We start from the raw sequence: 17714 nt of genomic DNA on the forward strand, positions 1-17714 counted from the left end.
GGGCCACGCAATGGCCACAAATGGAGATGGCTGTCTAATACCATTTGAATTCCCGCTAAGAGCTCAAGCGGAACAAAGTGTTGCAGTAAACAATTGCTAAGTTTTGTGTCATTTCCGGCGATTGGATCAGCAAATATTTGCATGCGAGGCTACATGTCCACACAACTAACTACTGCTTGTCCAACAATCCCTTGGCCATATATTAAACATGAGGGTAGGTCGTCTTAAATAGGCTCTTAATATTTAAATGATTTAATAGAAAGCATAATGTTTAAAGCACAATTAATCAAACTATATATATTCCCTTGCTTTATTGATCCATCGTTAATTTAATCTTGGTTCAACATCTTGTCAGTATTTATCCTTAAAGGATTAAAGTATCAAACTATTCAGCTGCATAGTGAGGCACCCTACCCAAGCGAATGTGCGTTACTTTAGGAGCAGAAGGCGAGCGCTGACAAAAGCTGATTATTATGGCAATGACTAGCATATTGGTCACGTTAGCACGAATGGCCAGTGTAGTACGAATGGCTGGAATGGACAGCGGCATGCACTTTACAGGCTGCCCGGTCCCGTTAATAACTGAAACGTGCCTCAAAAAGACCGTGCAGCATTATGGGCTCGATACTCCCGGCTCGCCTCTATTTGCCTGCCGACTGCGATTGTCAGTGACCATCATTGTGACTCTATTTGGTGGGGTGTAGTGGTCATTGGTCAGTGGGCGGTTAAACAGGAAACTTCAGTTGTCCGCCGCCTACTTTGCTTCTTCCTTTTTTGCTCCTTGCGATTTGCGTGCGAATTCCTAGTCCCCAGTCTTGGGCTCCTCTCACGTTTCCCCACTTACTCGCTGTCGGTCGACCAGCCGTGATTATAAGAGTATTCCGCATACGCCCTGTGTACAACGTATACTTAATTTAATTCCGCCTTTAAGTTCCACTCCGCTCTACTCCACGCCCTTCTTCGCCCGCTAATTGCATGCATGACTATTGAATAAGTGTTCCGTTTGGCGTTCCGTTTCGCCGGCCAAGTCGGGATCTGGATGCTGATTGATGCGCTGGAGCAGCCCAGCGGGGCACATAATAGCATCAGCCATAAACCCCAAAGCCAGCTGGGGGACAAGCAGAACGGAACCGATGGCAAAATTGCATAATTAATCATGCGCGCATAAAAATGTCAACTGCCGGTGGGGGCAGGGGGAAGCGTGAAAAGCGGCAACATGTTGCTGCTGTCCACCCACAAAGCGCACACCAACCACCACCCACAGCCACTGATTTCCACCACCCCACCCCATGTCCCAGGCGATCAGGACGAAAAAGGCGGGGGAAAAAGTGCAAGTTCGCCTGGGCTGGGGTAGCATTGCAACGTCGAACATTTACAAACAAATCAAATTTGCATCAGAATTTCATTTATCTTGTTTTGCTACTATTGTGTGGATTTTGTGCTCACAGTCACCGGAGGATCAGGATGCGGGGCAATCGGGATCGAAGGAATGGCTGGGAGCTCCAAGGACTGGAGGCGAGCAACAGCATAAAAGTGAAATTGCATTTGGCCAGTTGCAAAATCAGAAATAACAAGTTGAATAGCTGTAGCCAAAGCAAGTTGGACTTTTGCATTGACCTGTAAAACAGTGGGGTATATTGAATATGAGCTGAAAGTTGGAATTGTAGCAACTATTACAAGGAGTTACTTTAGTTGAAGGTACATCAAAATAGAAGGAAACCATAAATCAGCGCAGAATAATCATAAAATAACTGCATTATTAGCTAATATACCTTATTCTCCAAATCGTATAAGTTTATAGAATATCTCTGCTGTACTCGCAACTTGCCGAACTTCAACGATTTCTTACCAGCTATCAAACTTTAAGGGCAACCTACTGTTCCCGCCCACAGTCCGGCCATTTATTAATGTCAAATGTTGTTTCTTTGCATAGGGAACAAAGAGAAAATGGCAGTGGACTATTCAAAAAAACTCACATAATAAATTGAGCCAGTGTCCAGAAATGACTTTAATGAAATAAAACAGTGTGCGCCGCATCCGGACTGCTTTTTCTATTCTATTTGTGTGCAACAAAGTTAATAACCGTTTTATGAGTCTATTAAAAAGGGATAATCGCTGGGTTCAGACGGATGTCTGGGCCCTGTGCATGGCACTTATGTAAATGGTTTCACAAAAACAGAGAAGTGAAAACGGAGACAGAAGCTCCCATTCCACATACACACACACATATCATCAAGTAGAGCTACGGACTCTAATCGCTCGCCCTACCCACACATATGAGATCCTCTTATTACCAGGATGAAGCAACCTTTCCTCCTTTGAACCCCGATCCCAAAAGAACCAGCTAAAATAAATAAACAAGTTAAGCGGTCAAACCCTTCAGGGAGGGCAACTAAAAAATTGTTTTTTATACGCCGTCCGAGCCTTTTTAATGATTATACACTGTGTAAATCAAACCGCTTGTGAAAGGGACCGAAAATTATGTAGATTAAGCAGCTACATAAAAAAGGGTTCCACTACATAGTATAGTATGTGGTTTTATACATATCCGTGGCCGTGTGTACGGGATAGATATTATTTATGGTGATATGCGCCCGACAAACTGGCAGCATAATAAATTATGAAAATGCCACAAAATCTACATCGAACTTTTATTTTATTATTTTTATTTTTTGGCCAGTTACAGGTGGAGCTTGTTGCGGTCTAGGTAAATGGCCTTTGTTAACCCCCTTAACCGCCCCCTCTCATCCAGCACAGCAGAAATCAATAATCGTGTGGACAGCAAACAAGGGACCATTTAATTAATTGTGTGCCTTATAAATGGCTCTCGAAAATGGATGCATGTGTGCAGCAGCATGCGGCAAGTGCCAGAAACATCCGTTCCCCAATCCCGTTCTTCTGGTTGCGGCGGAAAAGTTCTTAAATCTAACGGCTACGAAGCCAACTTCCCTTTCCGCTGGGCATAAATAACAGCAAAAGTCGTTGCCCGTTCTGCCAGCGGCAATTGAGCAACACGCATACGCCGCGTACGCCCGAAACTTTGCACCAGCTGCCACTAAATATTATACATAAATATGTATGTATGTTCGTAGAGCGCTATATCTTTGCGGCCATACATCTGCATATGCATGGTGTAATCGGAAGGCAGCGCCCAGGACACAAACAGGACCCTCAGACACTTCCGCCAGCAGCAGGAGCGGCAAACAGTGGGCTAAGTTGGTAACCACTTGCCACTCTGCCTAGCGAGCAAAGCCACAAGGCAAGCCAATATCGCTGCACATGGAAAAACTAGTACCCTAAAAACAGACCTAAAGAAAGAACCATCTTCAAATGTAATACATATGTAAGCATATTCCTTCAAGAAAAAGGTTCGAAAGATATTTTCGAATTACTCGAATAATTCGCTAGAATAAGTTTGTGCTATTTTTCGAGTGCAGATTTCATAACTTCCAACTTTTTCGCCCACCCGCTCCCTATGTGCATATGTTTATGTTTATCTGTTCTGGGTCTGGACCGCAACGTATGCTGATGGGAAAAATATTACTTCCGCCACTGGGTTTTGGAATTTTTCATGCCCCAGCCACTGGGGTCAACACCAAGCCAGCGACCAGGATCTTCATTTGATATCCGGAAATGAGGACTGCAGACGGTCTGATGCCTGATTCCATTAAAATGCCCCAGCTCAAGGATTCAAGGATTCGGAGAATTGGGGTTCTTCAGGCTTTAACCCTTGCTGCCCGAGGCCCTTTCCGGAATTACCTGCTCTGCGTAATTATGAACGGTTCGACAGTGTCCATTTGCTGGTAGCATGGGGTTACATGGCCCTACATACATAGGTCCATAGGCAGCTGCAAGTGCTCAGAATGCGGCTAGACAACATAAATCTGGCCAATTGCAGTGGGGCAACAGCTGCAATTGCTGCTCCTCTACGGACTGCGCTACGTTTGCACTTGGCAAATGGATGTGTTTGGTGGGAGATGTGTGCTCGTCCTGCCAGAAGCCAAAAGCGGGTCTGCGTCAGCTGGGCCATGTTGGAAAACAAATATTGCAGTTGGCAACGGGAAACAGGGGAAACAAGCGTGTTCCGTTCCCAGTTTGGCAACTGGCTGCTCGTTGAGTTGTTGGTAAGTTCTGCCAAAGTGACTGGGAATCCATAATGCCAACGCTCGCTTTGCGTCGCACATCCAATCAACCAATTAGATGGAAATGCCCCCGGACCGAAGTGGCAATTTCCTCGTTTAATGCTCTGATTAATTTGGAAGTGGAAATCGTTTTGCCCATTCGATTGAATCAAATGTTTGTGGATTATCTATTTGGATTGGCAAATTCATCAAATTGGCAGCCATTCGGCGGCCGTCCGTTTCATTTGCGGACCACTCTGTGGTCATTCGGGCATGTCCGAAATGCATGACGTCCACTTTGCGGCAGCCAATTAAATATGCAACTTTTTGCAGCCACCTAGACACCCAAATACCCACACAGCGATAGCCGGATACATTCACGCTGACAATGTGGCACGGACTAAATTGCTAATTGACATGTAAACGCATCGATTGCACATCAGCTGTGGCAGCAAATTGATAAAAACACAGGCAGTTGCAACGGCAACTGCAGCTGCAACCATAACGACAACGGCGACCAAACAATAACAATGAAACGTGGATATAGAAAATTGAAAATTCAATTGTTGTGCAAATTGATTTCAAATGTCACATAAACGTCAAACTTTTGCGCATCTATGATGCTATTTTTTCCTCCCAACATACATCGCTCTGTGTGTCAGTGGTCAGCGGACTGACCACCCAAATTCCTTGCCCGACCATGTGACCATGCGACCAGTGGCCACACACTAACAAGCTCCTGACCTACGGTTATAGTTAGATAAATGGTTCGACCAGGAGCGAGTGTAGCCATGAATTTTGGCGAGCACCAATCAATAATCACGTTTGCTCCGGGTCTCCGCTGCCAGCTTGCAACATGGCAACATGAAAAATGACGAATGCCCATCGAAGGTGGCAGGCAACTCCCGCAGGAGCGGATGGTGGAGTAGCCAATGGCCAGATGACTTTGATTTACTTGCCCGCCATCGACAGTTTGACACAAATCACATAGGATGGGCTTTTTACAAAATCCATCCCATTGCGGAGGTGGCCGAGTTTTTTGTTCGAATTTCGGCCAGTTTCAGCTTTACAAGTTTAGTTGGTTATAGACCAATATTGAATAGGATGTAATGGATTTTAATTTAAATCTAACCTTTATTATTTATATTTGGATTAAGTTCACTTTCTCAGCACTGAAAGGAAAATACAAGGCTTCGTGCACAGGAGAGACTGCCACAGAATATCCATTTGTAGCTGGGGAAACTTAGCAAAGACCCTCGATGGTCAGTGTCTGCAATCATAACAAAGTGGGCGCCTGGATGCCACGAAGTCTACCTGTCGGGAATAACAAAAATCTGGGCAAACTTTCATTCTGCGCCCGGGAGTCAATGTCGCATGGCGCACTTAATCGTTATTAACGCCAACATTTTGGGCACACGTGTGTGAAAAAAATCATCATAAATCTGGATGTACATATGTACATATATGTGAGTGCGCTGTGCCTCGCAGGGCAGCCAAAAATTGAAACTGAAGCGGCAGCGAATGGGAAGTGAAGTGGGGCAGCATTGCAGATGAGCGGAATCACGTGCCGAAGATTTTCCGTCGCACGTTGACAGGTTTCCGGAGTTGCCAGGACTCGGGTCTTTTGTCTTCTCCGCGGGGACAGCTAAGCAGCAATTGGCTTTCATTAGAGAGCTACTAGATGCTGACGGGATTTGTCAGACATTTGTCAAGTTCGGGGCATATCAAACTTTTGGCAGCATATCAGATTTCCCTGCTCCTGGCAACGAACTTTCCTTTGTCTGCATTTCAACTGCTCGCCATAGGAAAGTGAAATTCGCGATAAATCTGCGGTCCACATACGCACACGTGTGCTGGTGAAGTGCGGGGGTGTGGTTGCGCCCAAATTGCCCTACCATGGTTCAGTTTTCGGTTACCGGACCAACCAAAGAACAGTGGTTCGAAATCTGATTGTGATGACTCAAAAACTGAGGCATATCACATAAATTTGTTAAGTCAAAAAAAAGTAATAAAGATATTTTTGGTAAGGTTGGGTGTAAGTTAAGTCGTTATGTTCCTTTAACTTGTTATTATAGAAGCATTATATTACTACGCAAGACAAGCCTTACAAATGCTAATATTTTGGATTTAATAATTACTTTTATATTTTAACTATATCCGTTTCAAAAGTAGACGGAAACGGACATAAATTCCTAATGATGACAGTGATTACCGCTTTCTGCTTGAATGTCCTTGAGCCCACTGTTCCGGGTTTTGTGGTTGACTTTAGTTGGCTTTCGTGTCATTGGGCGAGTGTGAGCCTGTGTGAGCCGTTGTGATTGTGTTTGCGAATGTGGGTGTGAGTCGCGGCGACAACTTCATCACTCAGTGGACGCGGTCGCAGCTTGCGATGACAGTTACAAATTATGATTGATTGGGGACAAATGCACCCGTTCCTCCGCTGATCGGAGCTCCATCGGTCGCCTTTCCCTTTTGGACAAGCGTTACCGCCATAAATACGCATTAGAATTGGGTTGCATAAATTTTCATATGGAAATCTGTTGGAATTTATTGCAAGCGTTTTAAATAAATTTAGAGCATCACTTCATAAGTAACACTGCTCGGCATTATTTTCCTCCAAGTCGAGACTATTAAAATGTAATGCCCAAACGGGGCATTTATTAAAACGAGAATCCCCTGGCTCCACCTCCTCATTGGAGCCAGGCCGGGCTGAGCAATCATAAATCATCTGACCAGCTTCTTCAATACAGGACAAGACAGTGGACCAAAAGGTAGGGGAAAAATGTGGCAACAAAACGAAGTAGTAAGTTTCCGACTAAAAGATACCGGGTAAATAAAGTCGCAAAGTCCTTTTGTCTGGAAGTATTTAATTTGACCCAGGAAACTATAAATGTTACAAAAGTTCTACTTTTGAAAGCCATTCTTCTGTGCTTCTATTTTAAATATTATATGAATTTCTTGACTCCTTGTTTGTAAATAAGAATAACACAAAATACCCTGGTATTTTTCGATTCCCGAGTATTAAAAGAAGTCAACTTTTACCCAGGTCCATTACACGCTTGCTCAGATAATTGCCCACGGCGGTAGAAGGGTGTGAAATTTGGCTGGGTGGTGTAACTCATCCTGTCGCTGGTTTAATCACCCCGAAAAAGGAATTTGCAGCGCAATAAATCAAACTGAAATAGTTCTCAGCTGGGAAGGAGGCGGATTGTTCCAGGCAGCGCCGCCCAACTGCTGGCCAAATCCCCAATCGGGGAAAATCGCATTACAGAGCTCAACGCTGCTGATAATTCTCAATAATTAAAATCATTTAAGTTTAAGAAATCCTTTTAGCTGACTTAACGGACTCCGGCACGGGGCACAAATTGAGTTTCGCACGTTGTTAATAAATCATAAATTGCCCCGGCTGACAATGCTCTTGCCGCTTTTGCTGCTCCAGCTGATTGCGAAAGTTAAATGAACTTAAAGTTTCTGCCCGTTTTTGTGTTCTTTGTGTTTTTAAGCCGCTTAGTGGGGCGTTCGACTTGGCCCAAAACTTGGGCTTTGCATATTGATGCGGCATTAGGCGGCAAAAGTTGTGGCTGTGCTGTAGCAACAAGTTCTGCGGATATAACTATAGAATGCTGCGGCAAGACGATAAACTGTATCGCGCATACGCACTGTGCGCCGCCTTGGGGCAGGCTGCACATTGGCATTCAGAAGGCGTCTGTCGCAGATACAGCTACTGATTCAGATACGGATACTGCAGGGGGGTTGGTCGGTTGAAAAAAAAATAGATAAATACTGGAACGGAAAGTGGGGAAGGACTTTTATGACGGACATAAAATTGCCGCCTGCATTTCGGTTTCGCTATGTTTGGCCATTAGCTTTGTTTTGTTTTATTAGCCATAGAATGCTTGCCACTGTAACTACTGCCAATCCCGACATGGCTCTGTTTGCTAACCATTGTTCTTTCACTAAATCAAAGTGTCGTTTGTTTGCGGCATGCAAAGGCCGCGCGGCAAATCAAACACGATCTATTTGCAACGCTGGGGGAAAGTTTATCGGCACTTTGATTCAGATTCCGCCTGGGAATCGGATTTTTATGGCATCATTTTGGCTTTTGCATAACAATTAGCCGGCCGACTACGAATCGGATGCCTCTGCTCAAAGTGCGGAAATTGGAAAAGGAAAATGATCAGAGGCGAACAAAAGTCGGCAAAAACAAAGCTCAAACTAAAAGGCTTGTTTCTCCTTTAATACGAATCATTGATGGATACACACTGAAAATAAAAGCGTGGTATGTTTCGTAGGTAATTGACACGGATGTTAGGTGACACAAAAGGCAATGAACAGGCTTGAAAATAAATAGTTATAAAAACATTATACTGCTTTTAGTGTAAGCAAGCTAACAAAAATATACTTTTAAAACTTGATGCTATTCGAATTGTTGTTAGCTGTGTACCAGTTTAAATATATATCTAGAAATAATAGATAACAAATATCGAAAGGAAAAATGCTTTTTTATCAATCATAAATATTATTTTTATTGTACCACAACCATGGTGTGTTTTATTATCAATGAAATCACCATATTCGCCAGTGCCGAAACGAATCGAATACAGATTCACTTCAAAGGGGATTCCCCCACCGAAAAGTCCTGTTAGACGGTTGGAGTACCTTATCGAGGGATATAGTCAGGGAGGAACACAAATATCAAATAAACGACAGCGCAGTGAACCGCGAATGCTGCAAAATGTGCAAAAGTACACAAAGAAAATTGCAATAACAATTTGGCGCAGACGAAAGCTGGTGGAAAAATAAAAATAATGCACAATAAAATAGAATTATTTAACGAAAAACAGTTGAATTTCGGGTGCCTTTTTTCTGCTTTGCTCGTTCCTCGCTGCACACTGCATTTGCATAGAAAAATTCAAATTAAGCGAAAATGTGCAAAATGCTGTGAATGGATCTCAGTTCGTCTCCCTCCCCCCGCCCACATGTCTGCCTCTCTCGCTCCCACTCCCCAATTATTTGGCCAGGCAAATGCAACAAATGAATGGTCAAACAAGAGCAACAAAGAAATGGGCAGCTGGAAATGAGCAGCCAAAGCAAAGCAGTTGACAGAAAGGGAGATAACAAGGTGTGAGCGGGATGGGGCACGGACTAGAGCGAGATGGCCTGCGATAAATAGCACAGTCGAGTGCCTAAAGTGTTCGTCTAATGACAAAGCAAATTGTGTGCATTTGCCGGCACAACAGCAATGGCAACACTAAAAAGTGAAACCGAACACAATGTCGCAACTTGAATTCGAACTGGGAGAGCTTAAAGTTTGCTGTAATTATCCAACGGGAATTTCGATGGAATAAGCCTCTTCGGTAAGCCAGCCACAAGTGCAAGCAGTGCATCTCTTGCGTACGTCTCTCTCTCTCTCTCTCTCTTGCATATACTGTCCCTTCCTGTCACTCAGAACACGACAAAAATAACAATCAACATCGCTTGAGTTGCATCTCGGCTAATTGTTGTTGCCGTTTGAGCTGCTTAATTAAGACGTCGACGACAGTAGCTCCATTGCTGACTTTCTCTCTCCCACTACACTCGAAGAAAAATTACTTGATTGTGAACAACTCAAAATCATCTAAAAGAATGAAGAATGAAGAATGAAGGAATGAATGAAGATCGCTTGCATATTATATACCATATCATCTTTCTATTAACTGGGTTCCCTACTCTTCCCATAAACGATGTTTTGAAGTATTTTTTTTTGGTGCATTGTGAGTTTTTTCATTCCATCACTCTGGCTATCCGCTTAACGTGCACGGCCTTTCTTTGTTTTTATTTGCATAGGCCAGCTCCGCAGCCCCATCCACATCCGCATCTGCATCCGCAAGGCAAGTGTCTGATGCAAGGCATTTCAACGTTAACGGATATGTCATCGCTTTCTTTGGCCCTCAACTCGATTGAAGAATCAAGAGTGGCACTCAGCTCATGTAGGAGTGGTATTGTAACTGCTTCCGTTTGACACATTTCGAATTCGCCCATCGATGCAATTTGTTTTCGAGTTTATTCTTTTACAAGGTCCATCCTCAGTTCAATCGCATTATAGCCACGGTCGCCTTATTATACCACAAATTTGCATAAAATCCGGAGCAGCTCGAATTGCATTTAGACCAAAATTTGGACCAAAAGCTATTGTGGCTTACACTGGTACTTACTAAGTGAAGTATTTCCTATGATAGTATTTATAATATGATAGATATTAGTGAACTGATCAAAATTCCACAAAAAGCTGCAACACGATCTACGAAAATGGGTCAACACCTACATTTTCCAAATAGTTTTTCACAGCGCATTTAGAACGAAGGAGCCAAGCGGCATCAGCAGTTTTTCCCCAGTTCGTTCTCTCTTGCCGACTTTCCTTCACATGCCAGCACAATTGCCTTTGTCCATCTTGGCCGGCTGTCATCTGGCTTTTTTCACATTTCCCTGTCTGTTGGCCGTTTTTGCTCCGCTTTCGATTCCGTTTGCATTATGTCCTGGGCACTTCGTGCTCCGTTCTTCTGCGGCCTGCATTGTTCGAATGTAAATTCCGCTGCCTTGAGTCCGCTCAGAGTTTACGGTTCGAAGAACTAAATGTCAACAGTTTTCATAAATCTGCCACTGGTGGTGGACATCATCAGCTCAGCTCCGTCTCCACCAGCCACGCCCCCCATTCCCATACCCACCCATACCCATTTTCATTCCCATTCCCGTGCTCCAAAGTCCGTACTCCGGACTTGGTCTACTCAAAGTTATCTTAAGTGCTCCGAGTGGAAACTGTCAGCCGTTCTGTTCTGTGCTTGTTTGCTCGCTGTTTGTTTGCTGCTTGCTGACTCTTGGTCAACTGTTTTTGACAAGCTCTTTAATATAAATCACTTTCCCAAATGGTTTTTCGAATTAAATTTTCAATTTTCCCCAGGGCGTTTCCAATGTTTTCTATAAGCAGATGAGTGCATTAGCCGTGCAGAAATCTCTCTGTTTTGGTGCTTAATATCCTTTGCCAGCAAGTCTTGCTTATGTATTTAACTCCTTATTTGTTTATTATAATGCAGTCAAAAACTGCATTCTGTCAAAACAGTTTAGTGTCAATGAGCTTGAATGAGCCAATAGATTTTTATTTGTGCAAACTTGTGTCAGTGTAAAATTCAGCAGTTGGAATTCTTTAAAGAAAATTTCCATTTTTAATTAAGTGTTTTAGCCAAATATTGTGAACTTAAGAATATTCGAAAATCAATGAGGGCTTGTTTTGCATACCCCGGAATTTCTTGGCAATTACTTTCCATTAGCAGGGCATTGTAATGCTAACCACAACTTTCAACTTTCGCTACTTTTGGCCCAGCCACCGAAAACACAAATTGGCCAAGGCTCGACCGAGGTGGCACTACAATAATATTTTATGGCACAGCATTAACTTGGCCATTGACAGGTCCAAATCGACACCATTGTGTCTTGGCCAAAGCCAAAAGTGCCGTTGCTCGGAATTCGATTCGGGGAAACCAGTTCTCAGCGACAGTGAACCATCAGCTCGCCGGGATTCCATGTCCATAAGAGATGGCTGATTTTAATCGCGTAGAGCATCGGTGGGGTTCACTGTGTTTTCACATTCCTAGAACATTGCCAAACATGAATCGTCAATGCAAATTAGTTGCGGACTGACCCAAATCGGATGGCCATAAAATTGGTCGAATGGTCCAAAATCGGTTTAGTCGTAGCCGGGGCCAACGCCTAAAATATGTATTAGCCAGAATGAAGCTGCCACTGCTGCTGTTGCTAATCCAGTCTTGTGCCCTTGTGGCCAGAGGTAAGCCCCAGAATTCGTAGTGTTTAAGTGAAAGTACAGTGCACACTCACCCCTGACGGCCCCTTGTTCCACAGCCACTCCTGCCAGGCACTGGCGTCGTGCACCCACCCATGGAGTTTTCAATGTGGATGTCTATGCCTACAACAAGCCCCGGATGAACTTGGTGCGTCGCCAGGCCATCGGAAGTCGATCCACTCAGGATGCTCCTCCAATGGATCACGTGCTGCAGCAGATCTCCCAACACAGCCGGCAATCCACCGAGCAGAGGTCCCACTATAGGAACCTTGACGAGGACTTGGAGGTCCTGCCAATGCCAATTGCTGTGCAGGAACAAGCCAGCGAGCTGAACAAAACAATTGAGAGCCCGGCCATAAACATGCAATTAATGCCTCTGCAAATGAACTCGACTATGCACGCACGGGAGAATTTATATTCGAACGAGTTCCATGTGCAAAGTATTGGGACCAAGAAGATAGTGCAATTGAATACCCTGACCAGCGACCATGAGCGTAAACCAGTCGTCGAAGAAGTTATGGCCCAGCAGCAGCAGGACCAGGAGCAGCAGGAGCCGTTGAAGGTGAAGCTGACACTGCCAGTGCTGCCCGAGAACAATGCAGAAGAAACAGAAGTCCTTCCTGCAACGAACAAAGTTGGCGAGGCAGACGCAGCGGGGACAGCTCCTGCGGGGGAATCCCTGACAAGTGTGAAGAAAACCATGGCCCCGAGTGAGACAATTATCGATAAGCCATCGACAGGAATGCAGCAGCTTGTCAGCCCGACGACAGCGGAGAATGCCGGTGACACCGGCACAAAGGCTCAGTCCGGAGTCCAGAGAAAGAAGGACGAACAGAAGGCCGGACCGCCACGTCCTCGTCCGAAGACCAAGCGAAAGCAAAAGCCAACAGGAGCACCAACGTCTAATGAAACTGATATAAAGATGACAGCGAGCCGAGTTGTCACTGCACCAGTTCCTGGTCCTGTTCGTCCTGAAACTAACCCCATCGTGGGACCAGGTTCTGGCCCATTAAATGCGAAGCAGCCGGCGAAGGAATTGGAAACACAATCACTATCGCCGGAAATCAGCACGCATCGTCCTTTGACAACGAAGAGCAGGGGCAAAGGCAAGGGTAAGGGTAAGGGCAAGGATAAACGCCGCCAGGGCTCCCAGAGACGTCCCGCAATCGCTGGCGTAATGGAGGAGGAAATTGAAACTACGACAAATTGGTGGCAGATTCTCCCATATGCGGAAATTAGAAAATTTTTGAATACAATTTACGATACCATCGCCGATGATGGCGACGACGAACGTGCCACGGTTGATGTGTGAGACCGGAGTATTCGTTACGACGGTTGGACTTGGGGTTTTTGGGGTTCCGGTTTTAGTGTTTATAGAGGGTCCGACCAAGTGACGAATTGAATTTCCGCTAAGACTAAAATTTAGCAAGTAAGTCGTAACTATTGACGCTTTATGTTTACATCATCTAGAAAGTAAAGAGAAAATAAAGATTTGTGAATCCACTAGAGATGCTGTACAAAAACTGTGAAGCCACTTCATTGATTTCCCCACCTTTTACCCACTTTCCCTTTCTATGCAAATCTCTGCTCCCATTAATCATCATAACCATCATTTCACAGTCATCAAAGCCTCCATTTAATGCGGGATGCTGGGTCAACAAAGATGACTTAATTAAAAGTCCCCCGATCAGAAACAATAACTCGGCTGGGCACTTAAAAACCCATCCATTCATATCTGAATAAACAAATAGAGAACTCCCGAGCCCGGTCGCTATACTTCTAGCCAAACAACGCGCAGACAGCTTAATGGGCATTAGACCCCAGACCTGTGGCGTTGCGGGTTAAAGTTGAAAGTGGTCGAACGGCTTCCAATCCCAGTCCAAAAAGTTCACGGTATTCAGGTAAAGCGTGAATCGAGTCGACATTAATGAGCTGAGCATTTTTTTTTTATGGCTGCGGAATGAAATTCACCGTCTGGCTGCCTGCGTCCAGTAGTGAGTCAGCCTCAATAAATCTTGGCCGCTGATTGATTGAGCCTAATGAGAGATGATAATATAAATGATTAAAGCACATTTATTCATTGCGGATATTTATTGAACGGCCAGCAAGATAAATTTCTGTTTACTCGAGTGATTAAAAGTGGCTCGACGCCAAAGTTTTCTTTTTCTTCTTAATCCCCGTCTCGACTTGGGCTCGATCTCGGCCAGAATAAACAGCTGTGGTCCACTAACGGTGTGGTTTAATTCAAAGATTTTCAGACCAGCCATTGGAGGAGCTGGTGGTCGGATGGTGGTACTTTCCACTGTCTGTACAAGTGGAACACTGAATGCGTGGCCCTCGTAGAGGTGCAGTTGCCAGTCACAAAGATTCGGGATGAGCTTGCACTTCACAGTGGAGTTGGACGCAATGAGATTCGCTTGGGTCACATTCAGCTCCCTGAGATGCTGCAGTGCCTCATCTGGATGCACTGGCGCACCTTCGCACCTCCGAAACAAAACGCATAATTGGAATAAAACAATCCACGTGTATGCTCGAATGGCCTGAACGGAGCTCATTTCAATTTCACCTACCACTTCTTCAGGAAGCCGAACTTGGACTGGTGGTCTTACAAAAATTGACCAGGTGGAGTGGGGCAACTGAAACCAGTTTGCCTGAATAGGTTCGCTTGGAGTGCTGTCATCTTTGTCATGTCAAATGAATTATCAATAAAGTTTCAATGCTCTTCATCTTTGAGGCTTTGGACTTCAGACCGAGGAATGAGACATTATATTTGTGTATTTAAAATGTTGTTTTCTGTAGAATGTAGTTTCTTATGTATAAGTAAAGCTTTTTATTCTTTAAAAAATTCTTTAAAAAAAGTAATATTATCATATTTCAAACATTTTTTTATTTTAATTTATGGTTTTTAAAGTTAAAAATGTGATTGCTTGTTTTTTCTCAGTTTATTTGTTGGTGGTTTTTCTTCTACTGGACTTATTAGGAGCAAAGGTTTTCCATTTTCATCCGACAATCTTACGAATTGAGCTTCTTCGGGCTTCATACACAGGCGCGGATAATAGAAGCACAGAGAGGTGACCGAGTGAGGCATGGTCTCGATCGATAGCTTCTTTTCCGGATATAACACGTCACTGTACTTATTGTTTACTAGGTGTACTGATTTGACTATTTGACATTTTGGAAGATGAGGAAACAATACGCATAGGTCACTGGCGGTTGTGGCCTCTGTTGTTCCGTCCGTAGTTGCGTCTGTTGTCGCCTCCGTAGTTGCATCTGTTGTTACCACCGTAGTTGCATCTGTTGTTACCGCCGTAGTTGCATCTGTTGTTACCACCGTAGTGTCATCAGTTGTTGCATCTGTTGTTGTATCTGTTGTTGCGTCGGTTGTAGAATCCATTGTTGCTGCCGTTGTGGTCTCAGTTGTTGCCTCCGTGGTTGGATTTGTTGGTGGGTTTGTCGGTGGTTCTGTTGGTGGTTCTGTCGGTGGTTCTGTTGGTGGCTTTGTTGGTGGCTTCGTCGGTGGCTTCGTAGGTGGCTTTGTTGGCGGCTTAGTTGTTGGCTTTGTTGGTGGCTTCGATGGACGATTGGTTGGTCGTTTTGTTGGTGGATTTGTTGGTGCCTTCGTTGGTGGATTTGTTGGTGGCTTTGTTGGTGGCATAGTTGGTGGCATAGTTGGTGGCATAGTTGGTGGCTTTGTTGGTGGCTTTGTTGGTGGCATAGTTGGTGGCTTAGTTGGTGGATTTGTTGGTGGAAGTGTGGGTGGTTCTGTAGGAGTATGCGTTGGTGGCACATAAGGTGGGTATGGGAAATATGGTGGCGGAGCATAAGCCAAGGGATCGTAGTATCCATATACCGGTGGCCAATAGTCTTCAGGAACAGGTCGAATTTTCTTTTTCGGATTACTGACATGGTCCGTGGTGAAACCTGTGAATCTTCTTACAAGTCCTGCAACATCCCATATTGGAATTCGCACTTGGACCTGAAAGCCGGTAACAAACGCAGTAAGCCAATAAGGTCCTGCTGCGGCCAGACAGACCCAGGTAATAAAACCTCCAAGCAGCTTCATTCTTCCAGAATACTGAAGTGGAGCTTTTCTTAGAGTCTTTATATATGCTTTTCCATAGAAGTAATTAATTACTGGTCGCCTTTTGATCAAATCGAGCTCTGTTTCTTATGGTACTTTTGGAAGTGATAAGCTCGTGATAGATGGCTCCACTAACGAAATTAATTATTTACTACATAATTGTCTTGTACATAATCTTTGAATCTATCTAGTAATTGATTTGTTCTCATTCTTATCAGATTTGGTTTGGCTGTCTTTAACGGCTTGAATCTGGAACGGGTTCTTCTTCGTATGGATGGTGCTGATAAACTTTATAAACTTCATAAACTTTAGCGTGTTCATCGTTCTAGATAAGAATCCTCAATTATCATCAAAGAAAAATGAATATATGTAATATAGTAAATACCCCAATGGAAATATATTTTTATAATTATAAAATATTTTGTATTGTTGTTACAGAACACTTAAAGTCTTTGATTATTCCTTTTCTTAATTAACTTGTAAATATATTTACTTCTAGAGGGTTTCTTTTGTCGTTGTGGAACCGATTTCCAGGGTCCTGACTTTGACCTATAGGGCCGTTCTTCTTCTTTCGTAAAAAGAGGAGGATATGACACGCCTCCAGGCGATATTAAAAGCATAGGCTTCCCGAATCCGTCTTCTAAGCGTACATATTGGGCTTCCTCTGGGTGAGCACATAGGCGAGGATAGCTATGGCACAACGTCGTCATAGACTGTGGCGCCGATTGCACTCTAAGTTGAAGATCAGGACGCATAAAGCCAGAAGACGATGGCATTCCCTCTAGACTGAGCACCGTCGGAGTTGAAATAGGGCTACTCTGGATCTGACTATGATGGAAGCGTATTGGAGTGGCGGTTGTTGCTCGTAAGCTTCCTTTTTTTCCTCTGATTCGGGAAGATACAACTACACTTCCAGTAGTAGATGAGCCGGTTGTTGAAGAGCCTCCCGAAGTAAAAGACCCTCCTGTTGTGGAAGATCCAGTGGTCGATGAGCCTCCAGTGGTCGATGAGCCTCCAGTGGTCGATGAGCCTCCAGTTGTCGATGAGCCTCCAGTTGTCGATGAGCCTCCTGTTGTCGATGATTGTTCAGTGGTTGAATTTGTTGTAGGTGAGATTGTACTCGAGGTAGTTTCTGGCGATTCCGTTGTTGTGGACGTGGAAGTTTTTTGTGTTGTTGTTGTTTGTCGGGTGGTTGTATCTGGAGTTTTGGTTGTGGTGCTTCTCCTTGTGGGTTTTCGTGTTGGCCTGGGTCTAGGTCGATTTGGGATCGGTGGTCTGAGAGGCCGCAGTGGGCGCAGTGGTCGAGGTGGCCTTGGTTGAGGGACTGGAACCGGTACAGGCACGGGCAAAGGCTCTACCGCTATCAGCTCGCTTCCAGGAAATATTCCATGCTTTTTATTATAAAGTTCCTGCATGATCGCACCGTAATAGGCGTCCCAAGGAGAGGGTGTGATCGGTTTTTCCGGTGCCACCTGTGGTGGTTGTGTGGTGCTTGTGGTACCAAATACATTAGATATGCGCGAGTAAAGATCATTCACATCCCAAAGTGGACCGTTTAATCTAAATGCTCCCTCTGAACTATTACTCCTTACTGTGGTTGAGCACAATAATATAAAAAAGGCGAGCAACGAAATCATTGTCGCGGATCGAATAGTTCACTCTAATGCCTAGATCCAAA

At 44.4% G+C, this 17714-nt stretch overlaps 4 protein-coding genes across 4 annotated transcripts; 1 reads left to right on the top strand and 3 right to left on the bottom strand.

Annotated features, from left to right (window-relative positions):
* The first annotated feature begins 11885 nt into the window (after positions 1-11885).
* On the top strand, positions 11886-13348 carry LOC27208926 (microtubule-associated protein 4). Its single transcript, XM_016184459.3, has 2 exons — positions 11886-11940; positions 12015-13348. Exons 1-2 carry the CDS (start codon positions 11886-11888, stop codon positions 13265-13267), a joined length of 1308 nt encoding a protein of 435 aa, XP_016028739.3. The 3' UTR covers positions 13268-13348.
* Positions 13349-13815: 467 nt separating this feature from the next.
* Positions 13816-14558, bottom strand: LOC27207200. Its single transcript, XM_016182932.3, has one exon. It carries the CDS (start codon positions 14508-14510, stop codon positions 14046-14048), a length of 465 nt encoding a protein of 154 aa, XP_016028740.1. The 5' UTR covers positions 14511-14558; the 3' UTR covers positions 13816-14045.
* Positions 14559-14866: 308 nt separating this feature from the next.
* On the bottom strand, positions 14867-16026 carry LOC27206711 (extensin). Its single transcript, XM_044922490.1, has 2 exons — positions 15572-16026; positions 14867-15499 (listed from the first exon to the last, which is right to left on the bottom strand). Exons 1-2 carry the CDS (start codon positions 16016-16018, stop codon positions 14867-14869), a joined length of 1080 nt encoding a protein of 359 aa, XP_044778425.1. The 5' UTR covers positions 16019-16026.
* Positions 16027-16479: 453 nt separating this feature from the next.
* Positions 16480-17673, bottom strand: LOC27209257 (mucin-2). The gene has a single exon (XM_016184713.3). The coding sequence runs from the start codon at positions 17671-17673 to the stop codon at positions 16480-16482; it is 1194 nt and encodes a 397-aa protein (XP_016028742.1).
* Between the last annotated feature and the right edge of the window lie 41 nt (positions 17674-17714).

Source organism: Drosophila simulans, chromosome 2R, assembly GCF_016746395.2.
Source record: "Drosophila simulans strain w501 chromosome 2R, Prin_Dsim_3.1, whole genome shotgun sequence".
In the NCBI taxonomy this organism is placed as follows: domain Eukaryota; kingdom Metazoa; phylum Arthropoda; class Insecta; order Diptera; family Drosophilidae; genus Drosophila; species Drosophila simulans.

Bases quoted from the DNA above. Each gene is read 5' to 3' on its own strand.
- LOC27208926 (XM_016184459.3), top strand. From the start codon at position 11,886: ATGAAGCTGCCACTGCTGCTGTTGCTAATCCAGTCTTGTGCCCTTGTG. The intron at 11,941-12,014 runs GTAAGCCCCAGA...CTTGTTCCACAG, and splicing joins TTGTGCCCTTGTGGCCAGAG to CCACTCCTGCCAGGCACTGG.
- LOC27206711 (XM_044922490.1), bottom strand. From the start codon at position 16,018: ATGAAGCTGCTTGGAGGTTTTATTACCTGGGTCTGTCTGGCCGCAGCA. The intron at 15,500-15,571 runs GCACCAACAAAT...CCAACAACTAAG, and splicing joins CAACAAATCCACCAACGAAG to CCGCCAACAAAGCCACCTAC.
- LOC27207200 (XM_016182932.3), bottom strand. From the start codon at position 14,510: ATGAGCTCCGTTCAGGCCATTCGAGCATACACGTGGATTGTTTTATTC.
- LOC27209257 (XM_016184713.3), bottom strand. From the start codon at position 17,673: ATGATTTCGTTGCTCGCCTTTTTTATATTATTGTGCTCAACCACAGTA.